Source organism: Rutilus rutilus (genome assembly GCF_951802725.1).
Source record: "Rutilus rutilus genome assembly, chromosome: 22".
Taxonomy (NCBI): domain Eukaryota; kingdom Metazoa; phylum Chordata; class Actinopteri; order Cypriniformes; family Leuciscidae; genus Rutilus; species Rutilus rutilus.
In genome coordinates, this window is record NC_140227.1 from 29,588,494 (window position 1) to 29,610,635 (window position 22,142).

The 22,142-nt window shown below is 36.7% G+C and overlaps 1 protein-coding gene and 2 long non-coding RNA genes across 3 annotated transcripts; 1 reads left to right on the top strand and 2 right to left on the bottom strand.

The window, feature by feature from the left end:
* Window positions 1-679: 679 nt before the first annotated feature.
* Window positions 680-4,208, bottom strand: LOC311281445. Its single transcript, XR_014625798.1, has 3 exons — window positions 4,010-4,208; window positions 3,194-3,318; window positions 680-3,071 (listed from the first exon to the last, which is right to left on the bottom strand). It is a non-coding gene; the product is annotated as an uncharacterized lncRNA (long non-coding RNA).
* A 782-nt stretch (window positions 4,209-4,990) lies between these two features.
* Window positions 4,991-5,974, bottom strand: LOC311282208 (putative inhibitor of apoptosis; the record flags this gene model as incomplete). The annotated part of the gene is made up of 1 exon (XM_084395841.1): window positions 4,991-5,974. One exon carries the CDS (start codon window positions 5,972-5,974, stop codon window positions 4,991-4,993), a length of 984 nt encoding a protein of 327 aa, XP_084251967.1.
* A 2,207-nt stretch (window positions 5,975-8,181) lies between these two features.
* LOC311281853 lies at window positions 8,182-9,811 on the top strand. The gene is made up of 3 exons (XR_014625854.1): window positions 8,182-8,482; window positions 9,174-9,298; window positions 9,423-9,811. It is a non-coding gene; the product is annotated as an uncharacterized lncRNA (long non-coding RNA).
* Window positions 9,812-22,142: the final 12,331 nt, after the last annotated feature.

The following is a 22,142-nucleotide window of genomic DNA, read 5'->3' on the forward strand; positions in this document are numbered from 1 at the left end:
TAATGATTTTGTTTAACGGTGACCTAAAGTATAATTGTTATTAAACAATGTCTGTCTGTTCAAAAACTTTAGATTGTAGAAAAACTGTACTTTTTAGTCGTCTTAAATCTCATTTATATGAAAAGATTCAATCAGCATTTTTTTGTCCATGCGGGGTTTCAATTTTTATGGTGGGGGCTTTCCATAGCTATAATGAATTTTGTACCGTACACCTAAACACAGAAAACTACATTTGTACATTTTCAAAATGAAATAAATAAACAAATCATTTAATATAATTTTGTGCACACACACGGTTCTAAAAAATGAACTAATCTCTATTTTAAATTAAATTATTATTAATAACATATGTTACTAAAATGTAAACAAAGTTTTAGCTAAATAAATATATAAACAAAAACACCTTACAGCCCCAGATCCTTCAGAGATAAACCACAGTGTGAACTGAAGCTTCAAGAAACAGGGTATCAGAGCAGATGAGTCTCGGGGGACAATGTCACAGTAAATCTAGTCTGCTAACGCCTTTCCAGAGTACATCCAGAGTTTATACTAAATTCATTTAAAAGCATAACCTTAAAAGTTTAAATCAAATCTTTAAAGTTTTATTAAAATCATATCTTATATTTATCTTCTAAGAAGACTTATGTATTATTTTTAATAAACAACGTCTGTTCAAAAACATTAGATTGTTGAAAAACTGTGCTTGGGCATCTTAGATCTTTTGTCCATACAACATGTTGTCAAAGTTTTGTTGTTGTGTTGTTTTTAAGAAATCCGAGGACTCCACATTGCTCTTATTTAGACTAAGTTGTATCATTTGCAAAATCACTGACACGGCATAAGTAAAGTTGGTCTTGAGCGAATGTTTAATTTTACTCGTCTTAATTCAAAGTATAAGATCATATCATTTTTACTTGCATCTCCCGAACTATCCTTAATCAGTGTGGAATCACACAGGGTGAAACCCTTTTCTGAGAATATCGGTTATCTACTCAAAATATACGAAGCATGCCCTTTGACCTCCTCGATTGTGGAGGCTTTTTTGTTTGTTTGTTTGTTTTTTGTTAAAGACCCAACTACAAGTTAGTTCTCCCAAAAGAATTTCTTCCATCTAGTGGTTCTCCCATCTACTCGCTTTTTCAAATGCGTGTTGCAACTGCGGTAGCCGTAATGTGTCAAGAAGCTATGACAACATGGCTTCCAATAGCACATCATTGAGTTTAACGATACATGTTCTACTGTTATGGCAGCTATATAATGATTTACACAACCAAGCAATGAAAAAAGCTTGTAATTTAGACCATACCTTTGACTTACCTGTCGAGAAGAAATCAGGCAACTTCCCTTTCAAAGTCTTTCTCCTTCATTAGCTCTTTCCACATGGGGAAAAGCTATCCCGATATTTATTTACATACCGATAAATTAAGATTTAGCTTTTAGGCGATGAGGATTCCTTCTCCTGCATAACTATGATCCAGCATTATAATGTACTGTGCAGCCTTTTCAAATTTGTCTGGGGCAGTATCAACGTCTCTCATATGGTCTAGCGGTTAGGATTCCTGGTTTTCATCCAGGTGGCCCGGGTTTCGACTCCCGGTATGGGAAGACAAATTTTTTTTTTTTTTTTTTTTTTTTTTTACATTGTCAACAAAATTCAAGTTATTCAATAATCATTTTTAGTAATTCATAGTCTTAGAGGCCTACACGAACTGCAGAAACAAGCACAAGATATGTAAAAACTCATAAATGCTGTTTCAGTACTGAATCATTTTCACAAATACAATTATATAGAATTCAGAAAATTTCACTATGGAATATTTACTTTATCATTTAGTACATCATCATTTAAACTTTTCATCTCATAATTATGACGCATAGTCATAATTTTAATTTAAACTTTTTGTCATAATTATTACTTAATTCAGAATTACAATTTTTGTCAATTACGCCTTTTTAACGTAACACTATTTTGATGGTCCTTTTGAATGTGCTGTTGACTATAGTAGTGTTGATGATGAAACGTGTTGAGTTAGGCTAGCGCTTTTTGTCCCTCTCTGTTATTATAGTGTTTCAAGATGGCGGAACGACACGGAAGCCTCCTTGGACTTACCCGCCCCATGTAAATAAAGATAAGTAATGTTTCGCTTACGAGGATAAGTCAGATCATTGGCAGAGGTCATTTTACACCCATGAGGACATATTTTATGAATACAGACAATGATTTTAGCTAATAAAATACCATTTTTTTCAACGAGCGAATCTACACATGAGAGGCCTTCAGAAGTCATAACTCCAGGGGTCAACAGCTTAGGCCCGTTGGTTTAGGTATTTGTAAAAATCAAATACTGTATTACACTTTTCAAAGTTACAATAAAAAGACCTGTTGTGTTCTGACACAAGGCCATTAACTTGTTTTTATAAATGTATTTTGCTTATTTCTACAAATATCGGCCTGAAAAATGAAAATCAGGAAATAAGAAAAACAGTGTTTTAAAATACAACAAAACCATGATAATGTTTAGATGTGGATGATTAAGTTTTAGGCGTAGTGCAACCAGATTTCTCTAACATTGCGAGGTATCACGACACACAACGTTGTAAATAAACATTTTCAAAATGTAATTTAACCATATTTTATTAATATTATGTTAATTTAAAGTTTTTGTTATTAACAAATACCTTTTAACATCCGGCACAAAATTAAAGAGATCTCAGATCACAATCTACAGTTAGATATTCTCCTACTTAGTATCTTTGGGGTGTATTTTGTCACACCGTAGTGATGCAAAGTTCTACACTCTATGGACTAACTTATCAGACACTCACCACACTGATGTTAACATCACCATAAATTGTCTTTTCTACCATGATTGGAGCAACTATTGTCCCACCATTCTTTTGGTCAATTGTGAAGGTAAGCTGATTAGGGATCTGAATTAATAGCCGTCCGAATGATGTAGAATTATTATTATTATTAGTATTATTATGCTGTCGTTGTAGATGGTTGTTAGGCTGTTGGTTTGTCATGTTTCCAGAATGTGTTTGAATGCTCAGCGTCTGAACGTCACCATCTGTTAAAAAATTTTTAACAATTAAATACACAACCAAAACCATGTAAACATTATAGTAAAGCTTATTGAAGATTGAGAAACATATTGATTACTAACAAAGTAAATTATACAACTTTTCCTACATTTGATATTCTTTTTTCTGATTTTTTTCACTATGGACTTGATCCTTTTTAATGCTGTTTTCTCTCCATATTTATTCTGTAGTTCCTCTACTGTGTCTTCCAACCTCCCTGTTGTTCCTCTCCAGCTGTGTTAACCAAAGACAAACAGTTAGAAGAATAAAATGTATGTACAATAGCAAAAATAAAGTTAACATAAAATAAACACATTCATACACAAGTTCAAAGTCAATGAACAAGCTGATGCTGCAGTGTTAGAGCACATGATGGACGGTGAACAGACGCACAGCAGGTTAAACCAGAGCTAAAACAATAGTCTATGTTAGGACAAAAGTATCTGATAATAGCTGATAACGGTCATAAAGTGCTAGATAAGGTGCAAGTAGCTAAACTAAACATTTCATATTTGACAAATGTTTTGAGAAATGTTAAACAACTACAAAAATAATCAACTTGTTTCTAATTTCTTTTTTTTTCTAAATTGTGATTTAATGTGAGAGGAGAAGAAACACATAACATGTGTGCATGAATGAATGTGTACAATTTAATAAACGTATTTACCTAACACCCATAAAGTAAATTAAGGCTAAGTTCCTTTTTGTGGACAAAGTGAACTTTGGAGTGCTTACGGGGTCAAAAATAAGTGCCATTTGGAACTCTTTTATCAAAAAAATATATGTTGATAATGATTAGTTATGCCAAATGATAGTTTGGCATGCATGGGATTGGTTGTCCATAGTGAGAGAGAAATACTTTTATTATAGAAATGGCTATTTTTTATTCTATTCTTTAATCCACAAATAAAATAGGTTTTTATACCTGCTCAAGTACTTCTTGATGAGTTTCTTCTGTATTAAACAGCGAATCTTCTCAGTCAGATCGTCGCAAGATCTCAGGAATCCTCTCACACTGCTCGTGTTCACGCGTTCCATCGCTGCACTTGTGTGTATGACTCGAACGATTCAAACTTCCATAAAGCGCACCAAAACAGCAGCGCGGAGATGTGACGTCATGTGTCGAGCGGGCGCTCGTAAAAAGCACATCTTTGCATTTCTTCTGAAACAACAATTTTTAACATCACTAGCGCAACACTTATCGTATTCCCGGGTGTGATTGTAATGTTTTGTATGGCGTTTTCTTTACACTCTCCCCGGATATCCGTTTCCTGCAGTTAGCTGTAATGTTAGTGAACTCTAGGTCTTCTCTTTGTTCATATACGACAGTATTCACATGAATTGGCTTGATTTGATAAAATTATGTTTTAAACCATCATCTTCACTTGAGACATTTACATTATACCGTCCTAGTTTTTAAATAGCGCTAAAATGTACATTTTAACCCTTTATGCGGATATGCCGCACAAGGTTCTCTGTTCTCTGGTTCTGTGTTTTTAAAAATAAAGACAAGGATACCTCTTTCTATAAGCGACCCTTAAAATCTGTGCATACAACAAAACACGTGTAGGTGTACGATGATTTATCAGAAAATTACTTTTGTTTGAAGAAATACTTAAATCAGCTGGTGCTTGATAACTATTGAAGTTATGATGCGATATTTATCACGTTTTCATTTTAACTCAATACTCTATGAACTTTAACATCTTGTTGGTCAAATTAACTTAAAGCCTGCGCATCCTAGCTACTTTCTAAATGTGTGTAACAGAACTTATGGTGAACAATTTAGCCATATGTTTTAAACGTGTAATGTTTAAACAAATTTTGTTACTGGACTGAGTGAAAATAATAAACTTCTCCTTTGTTTTTATTATTTATTAAGTTAAATGCAAATGATAGGAAAACTTTAGGATAGGAAAGTACGGACAGCGCCTTTGACAAATCCTCTACATATGGGGCACTTGCGCAGAGAAGGTGCACATTCTTTGCACACAACTAGGTGACCACAGGGGATGAAGACAATGTTCACTTCCTTATCCATGCAAACTTTGCATGTGCGCTCCTCTTGAAGTCTTTTTAACTGTTCCTCCATAGGCAAGTCTGAAAGATCTTGACTAGGGGATGCAGCTTCATTTGTCTGGGGCGTCGGGCCACACTCAAATTCCATCTCTAAAGCAGACTTCACCACAGGATTGTTCTCTTGTTCTCTCACAAATTCTCTTGAGTCGCTGTCTCCATTAGTCAATAGCTGCTCAAATAGTCTTGGCAATCTTGCTTGAATCTGATGAACAAACTCTTGGCCCTTTTCTTGCAAGAGGTATTCACATCTTGGAAACCACTTGGCATGTTCTACCCATGGATCATCACCAGACTCCCAACATCCGAGTACACCATCGCAACAAAAGCACTTCACGTCAACATTACGACCAACATAGTAAAAACCAGCCTTAGCCAATTGGTCTGGTCGAACAGTTATTCTTGAGGGCCAGTAGACAAATGTGAGCAACCTTTCTTCACACCGTTGCATTGCCGATACATTGAAAGGGCTAGATAAAGGTACATTATCTGCACAGTCACCTCGAACGAAACGGCAGTTGGGGTAATGCCTCTGGTGTTCTGATACTGCACGATCTCCCGGTTCCCAGTTGCTAAGCTGGCCTCCACAACTGAAGCAAGCCACTCTGTCGCCCTGGCCAAGGTAGTAGAAACCAGCTTTGGCAAGCTCGGCCGGAGATAATGCAGCAGGAGTCCATTTCTTAAAGGTGTCAAGGCGTTCCTGTTCCCGACACATGCCAAGATTGTGACAAGCCGGAGGGCGCTGGTGAGACATATCCATGTAACCGGGTCTCATTCTGATACTTCGGTGATGGCTGGTGTTGTACCCCTGCATAATGTCTTGTAAAACATCTATGTATCGTCGGGAATTTGTAGCCGTTAAAAATCTCCACATACGACTCTTTAACGTTCTATTAAATCGTTCCACGACGCTGGCTTTCAAATCGGTGGCGGTAGCGAAATGATTAATGTCGTGCTTTTTCATTACATCTTGAAATTGTTTGTTAAAAAATTCCTTTCCCTGATCCGTCTGCAATTTCTGTGGCACACGGCCCTCTTCGAGGATAGACTCGAACGCTCTAGCGACCTCGGGACCAGGTGACGCGAGTACGCGAGTCCACGCGTACTTGCTAAATACGTCTATGCACGTCAGTAGATATTTATTACCGTCGTTATCCTAGGTGTAGGCGATCATGTCGACTAGATCGGCCTGGAACTGCGTATCGACCCCGTACACAACCACTCTATTTCGTTTGTATTTTATAGGGGCTGTTTTGTGTAATGTGTAAGCATCCTCACCAGCCAGCCATTCTGAAACCTTTTTATCGCTTAAACGGACCCCACTTTCTTTTAAGACGGCGTCCTTTAATAATTTTTTACCCCCTAAAGAGCCGGGGTTGGAGGGTGTATAATAAGCCTTTTTCATGAGCTCCGACATGCTGCCGTTTCAACCGATGCAAAAGAATAACGCGTACATGTGGTTTGAATCAATCTTTTATTAAAAAAGTTACAGGATACATGATATAAGTAAACATGGATAAATGATGTTAATATAACACAAGTAAAAATGGATATAATAGAAGATAGTAAAAATGATTATAATACAATATACATGGATATAATAATAATAATGTTAGTACAACAAAATCTAAGTAAAATTGAATATAATGATGTTAGTACAAAATGGTTATACCATAAAATATAATACAATTGGATATAACAATGTTACATGCATAGTCTAAGTAAAATGAAGTCAACGGTAATCTAACCAGAAAAGAAAGTCACGGCAGGCCATCATGTTACGATCTAGGATGTAATCGACATACATTTCGATAATTTTTTCAACGTTTTTAATCACTTCGACAATTTGAACAGCATCATCCTCATCATCGGAGTCATATTCTTTTGAATTCTTTACCAGCTCGGTACAGACATCCGCCACATACGTACAAGTACACAGCACATCGGTGATCCCTAGTAGGGATTGTGATTCACACATCATATCTAGAACCTGTTTTATCATTACATCAGGCGGATCGGTACCATAAGCGCATTTGTCCGTCAAATCGTCCCATGAATTAGCCAGTCCTCTTATATGTATCATATTTTTCTTGAGATTTGCCTCACGCACAGTTTCATAACACGGTGTATCAGGGTGGGATGCATCCGCAATAATCTTATTCATCAGTTCGGTCATCTGGTGTCTGTAATGTCCTTTAAACAGGAATTGCATACAGCTGGTTAGGCTACTGGCAGCACCCATAGGCTACTGGTGGGGTCTTGGTCACTCTCCATTCACGATCGAGAGACCTTCCCAGAGATCAACGACGTCGTGCACTATTTCCTCACAGGGTTTGTCCAGAAGTCTCGTCCTGATTTCTTCTAGCTTAGCGGCGATGAATGGTTTGTCTTTTAATTCAGTCTGTGGCTAGTAGAGCTAGATCGTGCGATGTCCTGAAATATTTATCATGACAACGACTGGGGTCCGCCTCTCGCCTCAGCATAGGTGAATTGTTCGCAACAAACATTTTGCGCAGGCTTTAAGTTAATTTGACCAACAAGATGTTAAAGTTCATAGAGTATTGAGTTAAAATGAAAACGTGATAAATATCGCATCATAACTTCAATAGTTATCAAGCACCAGCTGATTTAAGTATTTCTTCAAACAAAAGTAATTTTCTGATAAATCATCGTACACCTACACGTGTTTTGTTGTATGCACAGATTTTAAGGGTCGCTTATAGAAAGAGGTATCCTTGTCTTTATTTTTAAAAACACAGAACCAGAGAACAGAGAACCTTGTGCGGCATATCCGCATAAAGGGTTAAAATGTACATTTTAGCGCTATTTAAAAACTAGGACGGTATAATGTAAATGTCTCAAGTGAAGATGATGGTTTAAAACATAATTTTATCAAATCAAGCCAATTCATGTGAATACTGTCGTATATGAACAAAGAGAAGACCTAGAGTTCACTAACATTACAGCTAACTGCAGGAAACAGATATCCGGGGAGAGTGTAAAGAAAACGCCATACAAAACATTACAATCACACCCGGGAATACGATAAGTGTTGCGCTAGTGATGTTAAAAATTGTTGTTTCAGAAGAAATGCAAAGATGTGCTTTTTACGAGCGCCCGCTCGACACATGACGTCACATCTCCGCGCTGCTGTTTTGGTGCGCTTTATGGAAGTTTGAATCGTTCGAGTCATACACACAAGTGCAGCGATGGAACGCGTGAACACGAGCAGTGTGAGAGGATTCCTGAGATCTTGCGACGATCTGACTGAGAAGATTCGCTGTTTAATACAGAAGAAACTCATCAAGAAGTACTTGAGCAGGTATAAAAACCTATTTTATTTGTGGATTAAAGAATAGAATAAAAAATAGCCATTTCTATAATAAAAGTATTTCTCTCTCACTATGGACAACCAATCCCATGCATGCCAAACTATCATTTGGCATAACTAATCATTATCAACATATATTTTTTTGATAAAAGAGTTCCAAATGGCACTTATTTTTGACCCCGTAAGCACTCCAAAGTTCACTTTGTCCACAAAAAGGAACTTAGCCTTAATTTACTTTATGGGTGTTAGGTAAATACGTTTATTAAATTGTACACATTCATTCATGCACACATGTTATGTGTTTCTTCTCCTCTCACATTAAATCACAATTTAGAAAAAAAAAGAAATTAGAAACAAGTTGATTATTTTTGTAGTTGTTTAACATTTCTCAAAACATTTGTCAAATATGAAATGTTTAGTTTAGCTACTTGCACCTTATCTAGCACTTTATGACCGTTATCAGCTATTATCAGATACTTTTGTCCTAACATAGACTACTGTTTTAGCTCTGGTTTAACCTGCTGTGCGTCTGTTCACCGTCCATCATGTGCTCTAACACTGCAGCATCAGCTTGTTCATTGACTTTGAACTTGTGTATGAATGTGTTTATTTTATGTTAACTTTATTTTTGCTATTGTACATACATTTTATTCTTCTAACTGTTTGTCTTTGGTTAACACAGCTGGAGAGGAACAACAGGGAGGTTGGAAGACACAGTAGAGGAACTACAGAATAAATATGGAGAGAAAACAGCATTAAAAAGGATCAAGTCCATAGTGAAAAAAATCAGAAAAAAGAATATCAAACGTAGGAAAAGTTGTATAATTTACTTTGTTAGTAATCAATATGTTTCTCAATCTTCAATAAGCTTTACTATAATGTTTACATGGTTTTGGTTGTGTATTTAATTGTTTTTTTTTTTTTTTAACAGATGGTGACGTTCAGACGCTGAGCATTCAAACACATTCTGGAAACATGACAAACCAACAGCCTAACAACCATCTACAACGACAGCATAATAATACTAATAATAATAATAATTCTACATCATTCGGACGGCTATTAATTCAGATCCCTAATCAGCTTACCTTCACAATTGACCAAAAGAATGGTGGGACAATAGTTGCTCCAATCATGGTAGAAAAGACAATTTATGGTGATGTTAACATCAGTGTGGTGAGTGTCTGATAAGTTAGTCCATAGAGTGTAGAACTTTGCATCACTACGGTGTGACAAAATACACCCCAAAGATACTAAGTAGGAGAATATCTAACTGTAGATTGTGATCTGAGATCTCTTTAATTTTGTGCCGGATGTTAAAAGGTATTTGTTAATAACAAAAACTTTAAATTAACATAATATTAATAAAATATGGTTAGATTACATTTTGAAAATGTTTATTTACAACGTTGTGTGTCGTGATACCTCGCAATGTTAGAGAAATCTGGTTGCACTACGCCTAAAACTTAATCATCCACATCTAAACATTATCATGGTTTTGTTGTATTTTAAAACACTGTTTTTCTTATTTCCTGATTTTCATTTTTCAGGCCGATATTTGTAGAAATAAGCAAAATACATTTATAAAAACAAGTTAATGGCCTTGTGTCAGAACACAACAGGTCTTTTTATTGTAACTTTGAAAAGTGTAATACAGTATTTGATTTTTACAAATACCTAAACCAACGGGCCTAAGCTGTTGACCCCTGAAGTTATGACTTCTGAAGGCCTCTCATGTGTAGATTCGCTCGTTGAAAAAAATGGTATTTTATTAGCTAAAATCATTGTCTGTATTCATAAAATATGTCCTCATGGGTGTAAAATGACCTCTGCCAATGATCTGACTTATCCTCGTAAGCGAAACATTACTTATCTTTATTTACATGGGGCGGGTAAGTCCAAGGAGGCTTCCGTGTCGTTCCGCCATCTTGAAACACTATAATAACAGAGAGGGACAAAAAGCGCTAGCCTAACTCAACACGTTTCATCATCAACACTAGTCAACAGCACATTCAAAAGGACCATCAAAATAGTGTTACGTTAAAAAGGCGTAATTGACAAAAATTGTAATTCTGAATTAAGTAATAATTATGACAAAAAGTTTAAATTAAAATTATGACTATGCGTCATAATTATGAGATGAAAAGTTTAAATGATGATGTACTAAATGATAAAGTAAATATTCCATAGTGAAATTTTCTGAATTCTATATAATTGTATTTGTGAAAATGATTCAGTACTGAAACAGCATTTATGAGTTTTTACATATCTTGTGCTTGTTTCTGCAGTTCGTGTAGGCCTCTAAGACTATGAATTACTAAAAATGATTATTGAATAACTTGAATTTTGTTGACAATGTAAAAAAAAAAAAAAAAAAAAAAAAAAAATTGTCTTCCCATACCGGGAGTCGAAACCCGGGCCACCTGGATGAAAACCAGGAATCCTAACCGCTAGACCATATGAGAGACGTTGATACTGCCCCAGACAAATTTGAAAAGGCTGCACAGTACATTATAATGCTGGATCATAGTTATGCAGGAGAAGGAATCCTCATCGCCTAAAAGCTAAATCTTAATTTATCGGTATGTAAATAAATATCGGGATAGCTTTTCCCCATGTGGAAAGAGCTAATGAAGGAGAAAGACTTTGAAAGGGAAGTTGCCTGATTTCTTCTCGACAGGTAAGTCAAAGGTATGGTCTAAATTACAAGCTTTTTTCATTGCTTGGTTGTGTAAATCATTATATAGCTGCCATAACAGTAGAACATGTATCGTTAAACTCAATGATGTGCTATTGGAAGCCATGTTGTCATAGCTTCTTGACACATTACGGCTACCGCAGTTGCAACACGCATTTGAAAAAGCGAGTAGATGGGAGAACCACTAGATGGGAGAAATTCTTTTGGGAGAACTAACTTGTAGTTGGGTCTTTAACAAAAAAACAAACAAACAAACAAAAAAGCCTCCACAATCGAGGAGGTCAAAGGGCATGCTTCCTGCTATAGATAGTATCATCAGCTCTCCCCAAAGTCTATTCATGCGGCCACCAGACAGATTTTAAACACCAGATTTACACTTCTACATATATTTTGAGTAGATAACCGATATTCTCAGAAAAGGGTTTCACCCTGTGTGATTCCACACTGATTAAGGATAGTTCGGGAGATGCAAGTAAAAATGATATGATCTTATACTTTGAATTAAGACGAGTAAAATTAAACATTCGCTCAAGACCAACTTTACTTATGCCGTGTCAGTGATTTTGCAAATGATACAACTTAGTCTAAATAAGAGCAATGTGGAGTCCTCGGATTTCTTAAAAACAACACAACAACAAAACTTTGACAACATGTTGTATGGACAAAAGATCTAAGATGCCCAAGCACAGTTTTTCAACAATCTAATGTTTTTGAACAGACGTTGTTTATTAAAAATAATACATAAGTCTTCTTAGAAGATAAATATAAGATATGATTTTAATAAAACTTTAAAGATTTGATTTAAACTTTTAAGGTTATGCTTTTAAATGAATTTAGTATAAACTCTGGATGTACTCTGGAAAGGCGTTAGCAGACAAGATTTACTGTGACATTGTCCCCCGAGACTCATCTGCTCTGATACCCTGAAGCTTCAGATCACACTGTGGTTTATCTCTGAAGGATCTGGGGCTGTAAGGTGTTTTTGTTTATATATTTATTTAGCTAAAACTTTGTTTACATTTTAGTAACATATGTTATTAATAATAATTTAATTTAAAATAGAGATTAGTTCATTTTTTAGAACCGTGTGTGTGCACAAAATTATATTAAATGATTTGTTTATTTATTTCATTTTGAAAATGTACAAATGTAGTTTTCTGTGTTTAGGTGTACGGTACAAAATTCATTATAGCTATGGAAAGCCCCCACCATAAAAATTGAAACCCCGCATGGACAAAAAAAATGCTGATTGAATCTTTTCATATAAATGAGATTTAAGACGACTAAAAAGTACAGTTTTTCTACAATCTAAAGTTTTTGAACAGACAGACATTGTTTAATAACAATTATACTTTAGGTCACCGTTAAACAAAATCATTACAGTAATCTTCTAAAAGATAAATAGAAGATATGAATGTATTCAAACTTCAAAGATTTTATTTAAACAGTCTTTTAATTTTAAAAGATCATATTTAAACTTTTACGATTATGTTTTGAAATAAATTCAGAAAGATGACGGCACGCTAATTTACCGGAACCTGTCACAGACACACGTACACACACACACACACACACACACACATACCATTTGTCTGGTGCTTCATGAAATCTTCAGTCAGCAGACTTAGATGAATTTTATTTTTTATCTAAAACTGAAATTTCAGTAGATTTTTTATTTTATTTATTTTTTATATACTTTTAAAGAACAGAATGTTTTTCAACTTTAGTTAAATTAGCAAGATAACCATTTTAATGTATATAAAGAACGGAATGTTTTATGTAATATGATTTTTATTCTTTTGTTTATCAAAAACAATTGGATCAATAAGATATTTATTTTATAAGCATTTCATTATATACTTTTATAAAGAACTGAATGGTTTTCAACTTTAGTTAAATTAACAAGATAGCTATTTTATTTTATACACTTATAGGCCTAAAGAATGGAATGTTTATGTAATATGATTTTTTATTCTTTTTGTTTCTCTAAAACTGAATTAAATGGTTTCAGTAGATTTTTGCTAAGATATTATTGTATATCATTTGTGTGAAATATAAAACATGATTAGGGACAACTCTCTTTTTCTCACTTTTGCAGTTACCTCTGGAATGTGAGGGTGGATGTCTGCGTAGCAGAGATATCAGTGTTTAGGACCGATTCAGCGAATACAGATCGTAAAGTCAAACGGACTGCTAAAATGACCAGTACACAAACACAGAAAATACACCCAACTCGTGTGCACAAGAGATAATGCTTGTGTGACACAGTCTTCAAACTTTCTGTCAAAACCACATGATCTACGACTAACTAGGACAATAGGGCAAACCATAACAACAACATATGCCGGAAAGACACCGGTAGATAAAACTGTCAAAACACATGATCGAACGGTCAATATGACAATCCATATCCATATCTATACACGCCAGAAAGGGCGGGACAGCTCAACGGTCAACCGGAAGGGCGGTGACCAGATGTCTTATCTGGGGGCGGGACCGGAAGTCATCAATCATTTTGACAGGTGCCGTAGGGTTATAACTACTTAAATGACATCAGTGCCAGAAGAACATTGAAACCGAGCATCAAGCCGAAGTTTAACATGGGCTCCACTGGGCAACGCAGAAAAGTTTGCACATAGGTCACCTCCAAACTGGCCACGTATTGGGTCAGGGAGGGACCTTCTCGGGCGTACCAACCGCACAGTCCCGCTTGGAGCCCGCAGCATCCCAGAATCACAAACCAGCTTCCTCGTCCTCGTCCACCTTCAAACACCCAAAGCCCATTATATGAGTATCAAAACCAACCTTTACCTCCTTAAATTCAAATGACTTACTAGTCAGGCCTTGTTTGATAAGGGTACCAGTCAGATCACAAACTTTTTTTCTTTCTTTTTATTTTTTAAAGAAAATATGAAAAATATGAAAATATGGTGCTTGCAGTGGCAAAACTCGGCACTCGGTTGCTAGGGTATTTCTAGTGGGTTGCCAAGGTGTTCTGGGTAGTTGCTATGGAATTCTGGGTGGTTGGTATGGTGTTGCTAGGTGGTTGCTAGGGTATTCTGGGTGGTTGCTATGGTGTTCTGGGTGGCTGGTAAGGTGTTTTGGGTGGTTGCTATGGTGTTGCTATGCGGTTGCTATATATAGGTTATACGTATCGTTTTTTTTTTTCACATCAAAGCTGAAAAAGAATTGCCTAATCTGCATGGTTTGAGAGGCGCACATGGTAATTTACCTTTATATATTTCATAATATTTATAATGTTGTTTTATATTACTTTACGTGCACAATGTGATGCGCTATTCATGATGTTGATTGGATTTGTTGTATTTCTGTTGCAACATTCACTTGCATATCATCGGACATTGGCACCAGAGACTTGTAAAGGACTGAGAAATGCATAATTTGAATATGTTTTTTATTTCTTGTAGTTTTCACAGTGTCTACTGAAAAGAGAGAGAGATACAAAAATAAACAACAAAAGACATCTGTATGAAGCATGGCCTTTATTTCGTCAGACCAGTGCAGCTATAGCCAGGTCACGCTTTATTTCCCGAAGGACACAAACCGTTCCCACCCAGGTGGATGATCAGGAATCAAGAGACTGTAGCTAGACAAGAATAACTTGAACTCTTGAAGTCATGGGTGTCTATACCAACAATTTTCAGAATATCTCCATCCGTGTTCAGCAGAACAAATAGTTCATACAGTTCAACAGAACAAACAGAACAAAGAGACTCATACACTTCGAAACAACTTGAGGGTGAGTAATGACTTTTAATGAGTTTGTTAATGAGTAATGAGTTTTATTTTTGGGTGAACCATCCCTAAAAAAATTGTTTTACTTGAATAAAATAGCCTAATAAAATAAATGTTAAGTGAAACAAAATACAATATAAAAAAACTTTAACTTATTTAATTTAATTTTAATTAATTACTAATAAAAAAATATTTAAAAAAAAATATATATTATACATTTAATTTAAGTTGTGTATATCTATATATTTAAAAAAAAAAAAGAATAAAAATTACAACAACACAACAAAATTACTAAAACGTTAATTCAATTTAAAATGAAAAATATAAATAAAACTATAACAGGATCTTAATGATACTAAAATAACACTAGCATCACGCAAACTGTCCATATTGACATCTGTCTAATTTGATGAGCTTCTACCAAATGGCAGATGAATTTGCAGCAGAATCCTGTAGTTTAAGACATGATTTTGGACATCAACAACAAAAGATATAGGAAATCTTTTCTCCTCACTTTAATTAAAGGTGCATGTTTTGCCATACTATTCTCACTTGATCGACCGGTTATTACTGTAATGTTCAGTTAAATTGAAGCAATTATCACACTTAATCTCCAGATTCACCAGCAAGAAGCACAAAACCAAAGAGATCACGAGTACAAGAGAAGACATGTACAATCAAGGACCAACAATCGGGACAGTAAACCCCTCATTCAGTGACTTTCCAAATGAGCAGGATCCATCGCAGACCAGGATGGGTCAGGCTTTGCCAGGCATGTCTATACATCCACAAGGTCCAGTTCACACCGGGGTCATGGTACAGCCCACTGTGTTCATGACCTCCGCACCAGCGCCTGTTAATGTGCCGGATTACTTGTGCTACTCCATCTTTACTCTGCTGTGTTGTTGTTTCCCACTGGGAATCGCTGCCGTCATCTTCTCTATCTCTGTAAGTTTTCGCTCTCACTTCATATTTAGCTTGAGATATCACTGCAAAAATGTACTGTAGAATTTACAGGAATTTACTGGCAAAAAAGTTGTTTTTTACTGTTTTTAACAGTAAACTGTAATATAATGACTTAAATGCATTAGGATGAACACTATCTGAATATATTTACAAATGCATAAAAACCATGTCAAGGGTGTTGCAAGTAAAAGTTCACCCAAAAATTCTGTTATCATTTACTCACTCTCATGTTGTTCCAAACCTGTATAATTTCTTCAGTTGAACACAAAAGAAGATATTTTAATGTTGGGAATCAGACAGTTGATGGACCCCATTGACTTCCATAGTATGAAAAAAAAAAAAATACTATGGAAGTCAATGGGTGCCGTCAACTGTCTGATTCCCAACATTCTTCAAAATATCTTTTGTGTTCAGCAGAAGAAAGAAACTCATACAACTTGAGTGAGTAAATGAAGACAGAATTTTCTTTTTTGGGTGAACTAATCCTTTAAAGACTTTCTTTGTCTGGAAGAATGTATAAAACATAAATAAAGCTTGAGATAATGCACTTTTACACAATTTAACTCTTTATATAATGTGATGAAATTTTTTTTTATTGAGTTGATCTTCTTTGTGAACATGTTGTTGTGATGCAGTGATATTTGCCTAAACTCTAAATACATTTTTTGACTATCTACTAACCGAATGCCAGGAAACCAGTCATATTGCAGCTGAAACTCAACGTTTCCTTCAATGATGTCATTAGGGATGGGTAACTAAACCCGGTCCCAGGGCTAAATTATGAAAGCAGGCTGTAACGATAACGCCAGGTTTATATTTAGCTTTTCACTTCTCCCATAGTGTATCATGTATGATTGCAGAAAAAATATATATGTTTGTATTGAACATTGGCGGAGAAACAGTGCCAAGTTTGACGTTGTTTGGATTAGAAATGCAAAAGATATCATTAAATATATCGGTATAAGAAGCACACATTGGCTTTTGCCACTCTTGCCGCTGGCCACTCCCCCTCTCACACTGCACACTGAGTGAGCACAGTGCAGGACCAGAGGCCACTCCCCCTCTCACACTGCACACTGAGTGAGCACAGCGCAGGACCAGAGGCCACTCCCCCTCTCACACTGCACACTGAGTGAGCACAGTGCAGGACCAGAGGCCACTCCCCCTCTCACACTGCACACTGAGTGAGCACAGTGCAGGACCAGAGGCCACTCCCCCTCTCACACTGCACACTGAGTGAGCACAGCGCAGGACCAGAGGCCACTCCCCCTCTCACACTGACACTGAGTGAGCACAGCTGGCCACTCCCCCTCTCACACTGCACACTGAGTGAGCACAGTGCAGGACCAGAGGCCACTCCCCCTCTCACACTGCACACTGAGTGAGCACAGCGCAGGACCAGAGGCCACTCCCCCTCTCACACTGCACACTGAGTGAGCACAGCTGGCCACTCCCCCTCTCACACTGCACACTGAGTGAGCACAGCGCAAGACCAGAGGCCACTCCCCCTCTCACACTGACACTGAGTGAGCACAGCGCAGGACCAGAGGCCACTCCCCCTCTCACACTGCACACTGAGTGAGCACAGCTTGCCACTCCCCCTCTCACACTGCACACTGAGTGAGCACAGCTGGCCACCCCCACTCTCACACTGCACACTGAGTGAGCACAGCGCAGGACCAGAGGCCACTCCCCCTCTCACACTGACACTGAGTGAGCACAGGGCAGGACCAGAGGCCACTCCCCCTCTCACACTGCACACTGAGTGAGCACAGCTGGCCACTCCCCCTCTCACACTGCACACTGAGTGAGCACAGCGCAGGACCAGAGGCCACTCCACTGTGCATCTGATCAGCCCTACCACAGACACATTTATTCATTATTCTCATTATCTCTAGATGTCATAGTCATCTCATCAGACAGCTGGATTCTCCTTTTATACTAGAGATTACAGGATAATTAGGGTTACAGCTCTGGATAACTTTGGATTTGCATTTGTAGGCATCAAAAGCTATGATCTATGAAATTACATGAGATTTTTAGAATGAAATAAAACATGCATTGACAGTTTGATTGTTTTTTGCAGACTCGAAATGCTAACATGGCTGGACAGCTAGATTTAGCGACCAGGTCCTCCAGAACGACATTGATCCTGAACCATGTCTCTCTCGGCATCGGCCTCGCTGCCCTCGCAATCTACATACTGATCATCCTCCTCTCACTGCATCAGTTACACTATTTTTAATGCTGTATTCTGCTTCAAATGCAGCTACTCATGATTTTGCGAAAGAAATGACAAATTACAAGTGGTGTAGGCCTATGTGAAATAATTTGCCTTCAAATATATTCAATGTATTCTTTTGATTGGTGTCTTTTATTGATTTAATTAATTATTTCGTAATTAATTATCTTCTTTATGAATTCTCTAGTCATTGATAGTATTAATGTAATCATCATTCTTTATTTTGCATTATTCTTTTACATGTTATTGATTTTTTTGGTTGAGTTTTTTACATTGGTTATTGATTACGTGATGTACCTTCGTATCAAAATATTAGGTGTTGGAATCTTTCGGATTCGATTCAAATCGATTCTTGAGGTAAAAAATCCCACTGAATGAAATGTGAACCTTGAAATTTATTTAGTTTTTCTTTTAATTTTAGTCAACCCGTTATTATTATTAATCTGACATACACACGACTGGCAGTCTTCTGAAATAAAGCAAGGCAGGCAATTTTATTTAATTTTTATAATAAAAATTGGAACAAAAAAGCAAATTAAAAACCAATAGGACAAATACAACAGAAAAAATATATACAAATGAAGTCAACTTTAAGTTTTTCAGTTTGCCTAGGTTTATTTAACATGTACTAAGAAATACTAAATTGAATAATCAAATATAAAAATAAAAAACACTGTATAATCTACACTGTATGACAAATATAAATTGATTCATATTAAAGATAAAAGTGATTCAGTCAAAAGCAGTGAGTGATTTTTTTTTATTAACATTACGTTGTTACACATCCGATTTTCTCCTAACTGTTACGTTCTCGTTGGACATAACAACTGTGTTTGCATGGATAGTCCACACAATGTGTATTTTGACATACGAAATTGTGTGTGTATTTGAGCTGTGAAAGAGTCCTTTTCTGCGGCTTAGCCGGTGTGGTGAACAATCGAGTCCGGTTGAAGAGATGAGTCCGAGCTGCGTCAATAGCAGAGGAGAAAGACCGCGAAATTTAAAAATACGACTGTTATTGTGTCACGAAATGTAGTTTTAAGAGTTTCGCAGTCGAGAATGTAGTTGTTTGAAGCTCAAATATGTTGTTTATTTATTATAAAAAACACACAAACAACGAGAAATGTTTAATTTCACAATCTATAGCTTCGGTTAAATACTATTAAACATATAAGTTAAAATACATTAATGACTCGTTATAACGTAGTACAAACTTCTATAATAAAGTGATTTTGTATTATTTGTAACCAGGCACTAAAGCGATTACCCATAAAACGTGCTTTGAGCCAATCGGATTGCTTGGGTCCTAAGCTCGGACTCATCTCTTCAACCAGACTCCATTGTTCACCACACCGGCACATGACCGACCTTCAACATTGAAATATGGTTGAAATAATGTCAGTTGTTGTTTCAATGTTGAAAATAATTTTAACGTTGAAACAACGTTGATATAACGTTTAATGCTAAATGGTTGAAAAAGGTTAACAAAAACACTTCTAAATCAACGTTGAAATTTTGACAAGATCTGTACGTTGAAACACCCGAAAGGGTGCGGCCAGAGCCGATGAGAGGGTGCGGCTATCGGTGTTTGTCTCGTTTCGCGGGAGGCTCATATAAATATGGTCTGATTCCTGCCTGAAAATTTAGCTGCTCGTCCTCGTTCTCGTCGCCGGGCTCCTCAATAAAAAATCCTTCATGGGAGGGTAACGGTGGGGGAGTCCGGTGGAGAGAAATCCTCCACAACTGAATGTAAACTGGCATTCAAATCTGCCTCCATTTTGTTTGCAACGCCCAACCTCCAACGATCCAATCAATTCCCCGAAGGACGAAATCAAGCCCCGCCCTACTTTTTTTTTCTAATTTCAGAAGCCGTTTCACTCGGATATACATCACAACAAGGAAAAAATGGCAATCTCAACTTCCGTTTCATGCCGACTTTAACAATAATAGTTTCACCCTCAAGAGAGCAGTGCAGCAGAAACGTTTTGCCTTATGTGATTTTGTGTGGATTTACAATTTTGTCTGCTTGCCTAATAGTTTACCATGCATTATTATATTTGTATTCATACACTGTCATGTCATTTGACCAATTCATTAAATAATACAGACTTCAAATAAAACTTAATACACTGTGCACATTTCGCTATGTTAACTCGCTGAAACTATAGAGCTCGGGCGTAGACGTTATGGAATGATGCATTGTGGGTAACGGCGGCCATTTTAGAGGCAACGCAGAAGCGTTCGGAATAAAGTAATAGCGTAGCCGACCGGTCTCCACCGGCACCAAGAAAGAAAGAGAAAAAGTTATGGGCCGTGACAAAAAAAGTTGCCTATACCGTACAGTGCTATGCATAAGTTTAGACACCCATGCTAAAGTTGACTAAAAAGAGGATTAAAAAATCATCTTTTAGAAATTGAACTTAATGCCTTAATTTAAAAAATTAGGAAAAATCCAACCTTTAAGGACACCAATTTTCTTTGTGAATGAATAATGTATCGTAAATAAATAAATGTTCTTCCTTAAAATACAGGGTGCATAAGTTTGGACACCCCTATGTTAAATTCCCATAGAGGCAGGCAGATTTTTATTTTTAAGTATTTTTTTTTTTTTTTTTTTTTAGGATACTATGCATCCTGATAAAGTTCCCTTGGCCTTTGGAATTAAAATAGCCCCACATCATCACATAGCCTTCACCATACCTAGAGATTGGCATGGTGTACTTTCCATAAGATCATCTCTCAATGCAAATCAAACTAGCTATTAGGCTAACTGAAATAAAACCATGCCAATCTCTAGGTGTGGTGAAGGGTGTGTGATGATGTGGGGCTATTTTAATTCCAAAGGCCAAGGGAACTTTATCAGGATGCATAGTATCCTAAACAAAAAATAAAAAAAAATACTTAAAAATAAAAATCTGCCTGCCTCTATGGGAATTTAACATAGGGGTGTCCAAACTTATGCACCCTGTATTTTAAGGAAGAACATTTATTTATTTACGATACATTATTCATTCACAAAGAAAATTGGTGTCCTTAAAGGTTGGATTTTTCCTAATTTTTTAAATTAAGGCATTAAGTTCAATTTCCAAAAGATGATTTTTTATTCCTCTTTTTAGTCAACTTTAGTATGGGTGTCTAAACTTATGCATAGCACTGTATACTGACAAACTTAATAGGTATCTCACTATAGGCGAATCGAACCCTATGAATAAAGTCTGGAGTAGGCTAATACCAAGCCTCAGTTTCCCTGATATTTTCCTACCTGGTCTGTGGAGTGAGCGCTTACACCTCCGATCCAGAGCCGGATTTACAATTTCCTGTGCCCTCGGCAAACATTCACACACATTTTAATTGTTTAATAAACAAATGGGTTTTTTTTTTGTCACAGTCGGCTGCAAAGATGAGGTTGACGATGCTGATTGGCGATCCTCGCTGTAAGTGAACGCGCCAGAGAGAAATGCAAATTGCATACGGATTAACTTACATAAGCAGAGAGCTGTCTGTTTTCTTTCGTTTTGAATTGTTTGTTTAACACTTTTAGAAAAGTAGAAACTTGTCACTGGAGGCTCACTTGCAGTTCACAAATGGATGAGTGCAAGATCTGCAGATCTACAAAGTAAACGCGGAGAAAACAATCGTTCGCACCGTGAACCAAGCATCAGTGGTGACACACACACACACACACACACACACACACACACACTCTTGTCAGATTCTGTGAGCTACGAAGCTTATGCGGGTTTGTTACACTTCAGGAGAAATTTATCATACGTGCAATAATCCACTGTTTTCGTCTGGTTGACGACCAGCGGCGACCCAAGCCATTCGACGAAAATAGGGAAAACTAATATGATTTATGAGGCGTTTGCCCTGTCGATCATGAGACCGATTACAGCAGTTCACAATACAGCAATACTGAACCATTTTCCAAAAAATAACCTAAATTAATGACCAAATGATCAACGTTACCTACTGCCTACTATACGCTA